At 63.7% G+C, this 1,280-nt stretch overlaps 1 protein-coding gene across 1 annotated transcript in view; it reads right to left on the bottom strand.

Moving 5' to 3' along the window:
- MADCAM1 (mucosal vascular addressin cell adhesion molecule 1) overlaps positions 1 to 1,280 on the bottom strand; it is a 2,784-nt gene that overhangs the window by 984 nt on the left and 520 nt on the right. The window contains exons 2-3 of the mRNA XM_009697600.1: positions 819 to 1,085; positions 380 to 694 (exon numbers count right to left, since the gene is read on the bottom strand). Coding sequence (XP_009695902.1) covers positions 380 to 694; positions 819 to 1,085 — 582 coding nt within the window. The remainder of the gene's footprint in view (positions 1 to 379; positions 695 to 818; positions 1,086 to 1,280) is intronic.

A 1,280-nucleotide genomic window follows, 5' to 3' on the forward strand; every position in this document is an offset into this window, starting at 1 on the left:
GGGGGGGCCTTGGCCACCAGCTGCTCCGTCACAGCTGTGAACACAGCAGGTCACGGGCAGCCTCGCTGCAGCTCAGAGCTAGGGTGGGGGCCTCTCTGGCATGCGTTAGCCCCATGAGGTGACAGCCCCCTCGGCCCACACCACCCGACAGCCCATGAACACAGCCGGCCCTGGGCAGGGAGAGGCAGCGAGCAGGAGGAAACCGGCACCACCAGCCGGGGACAGTGATGGAGACAGGAGATTTGCAGAGCAGTGCAGAAATGGGGGCTGCTCCAGTTCCAGCAAAGCTATTTCAGGCAGCAGAGGGCAATGGGGGGTCAGCTCCAGCGGACGGGGCAGCACGCGAACCCGGATCCCCAGCTCCCAGCCCAGCACTCACCCCCAGCGCTCGCTGCCACAGATGCCACCCGAGTGAAGGTCTCCTGCCCGATGCTCAGCGTCACCTCGCACCTGAACTCTACCCCTTCTCCCACCTCTTTCCCGGCCACCAGCAGCGTGGACACGATGTCAAACAGCTCCTCGTCGGTCTCCATGACATCAAAGTCTGCCTCCCCCAGCGCCTGGTCCCCTCGGTACCAGGTGAGGACCAGCCCCACGAGTGGGTACACCTGCCTTGCCAAGCAGCGCAGGCTGGCAGGCTGCCCCAGCTCCAGGGCACGGGGGTCTGCTTCCAGCTGCAGCTTGTCCGGGAGGGCTGAGAGAGGAATTGCAGCATCAAGTGGTGATTTTTGGCACCACAGCCCAGGAGGGGGCTGGCTGCCTTGGGGGTCCAGGACTTCGCCGGGGAAGTGGTGAGGGATGGGCTGGGGAGTGCTTACCATAGACCTTCAGGTCGACAGTGTGCTGGTAGCGCTGCCCATGGCAGGTCCCCTGGCAGATCTTGGTGCCCTCCGTGGCAACAACGGCGCTGCTGACGTGCAGGATGCTGTGGGTGGGGAAGGAGGTGATGGTCCCCAGGTTGGTGTCCAGCCCCTTCCACTGCACCGTGCCCCCTGCACAAGCTAGGGAGCAGTTCAGCTGTGCCGAGCCCCCGTACGCCACCACCGGCTCCCGTGGCATCACCACCAGCTTGTTAGCAGGTCGACCTGCGCAGAGGAAGGAGGAAAGCATGGGTTTAAGGAAGGGGACAATCATCAGGACCCGGTTGTTTGCAAGGCAAACGGGACGCTGGTTCCCCCATTTGCTAAGAAGCAGACGGTCGTGCTCAGGCACTGCATAAGCTCCATCCCCATCCCCATGAGGGGAGTACTACTCGCTAGCAACACCTCGTTAGGAGCGGC

Source organism: Cariama cristata, unplaced genomic scaffold (assembly GCF_000690535.1).
Source record: "Cariama cristata isolate BGI_N322 unplaced genomic scaffold, ASM69053v1 scaffold38793, whole genome shotgun sequence".
In the NCBI taxonomy this organism is placed as follows: domain Eukaryota; kingdom Metazoa; phylum Chordata; class Aves; order Cariamiformes; family Cariamidae; genus Cariama; species Cariama cristata.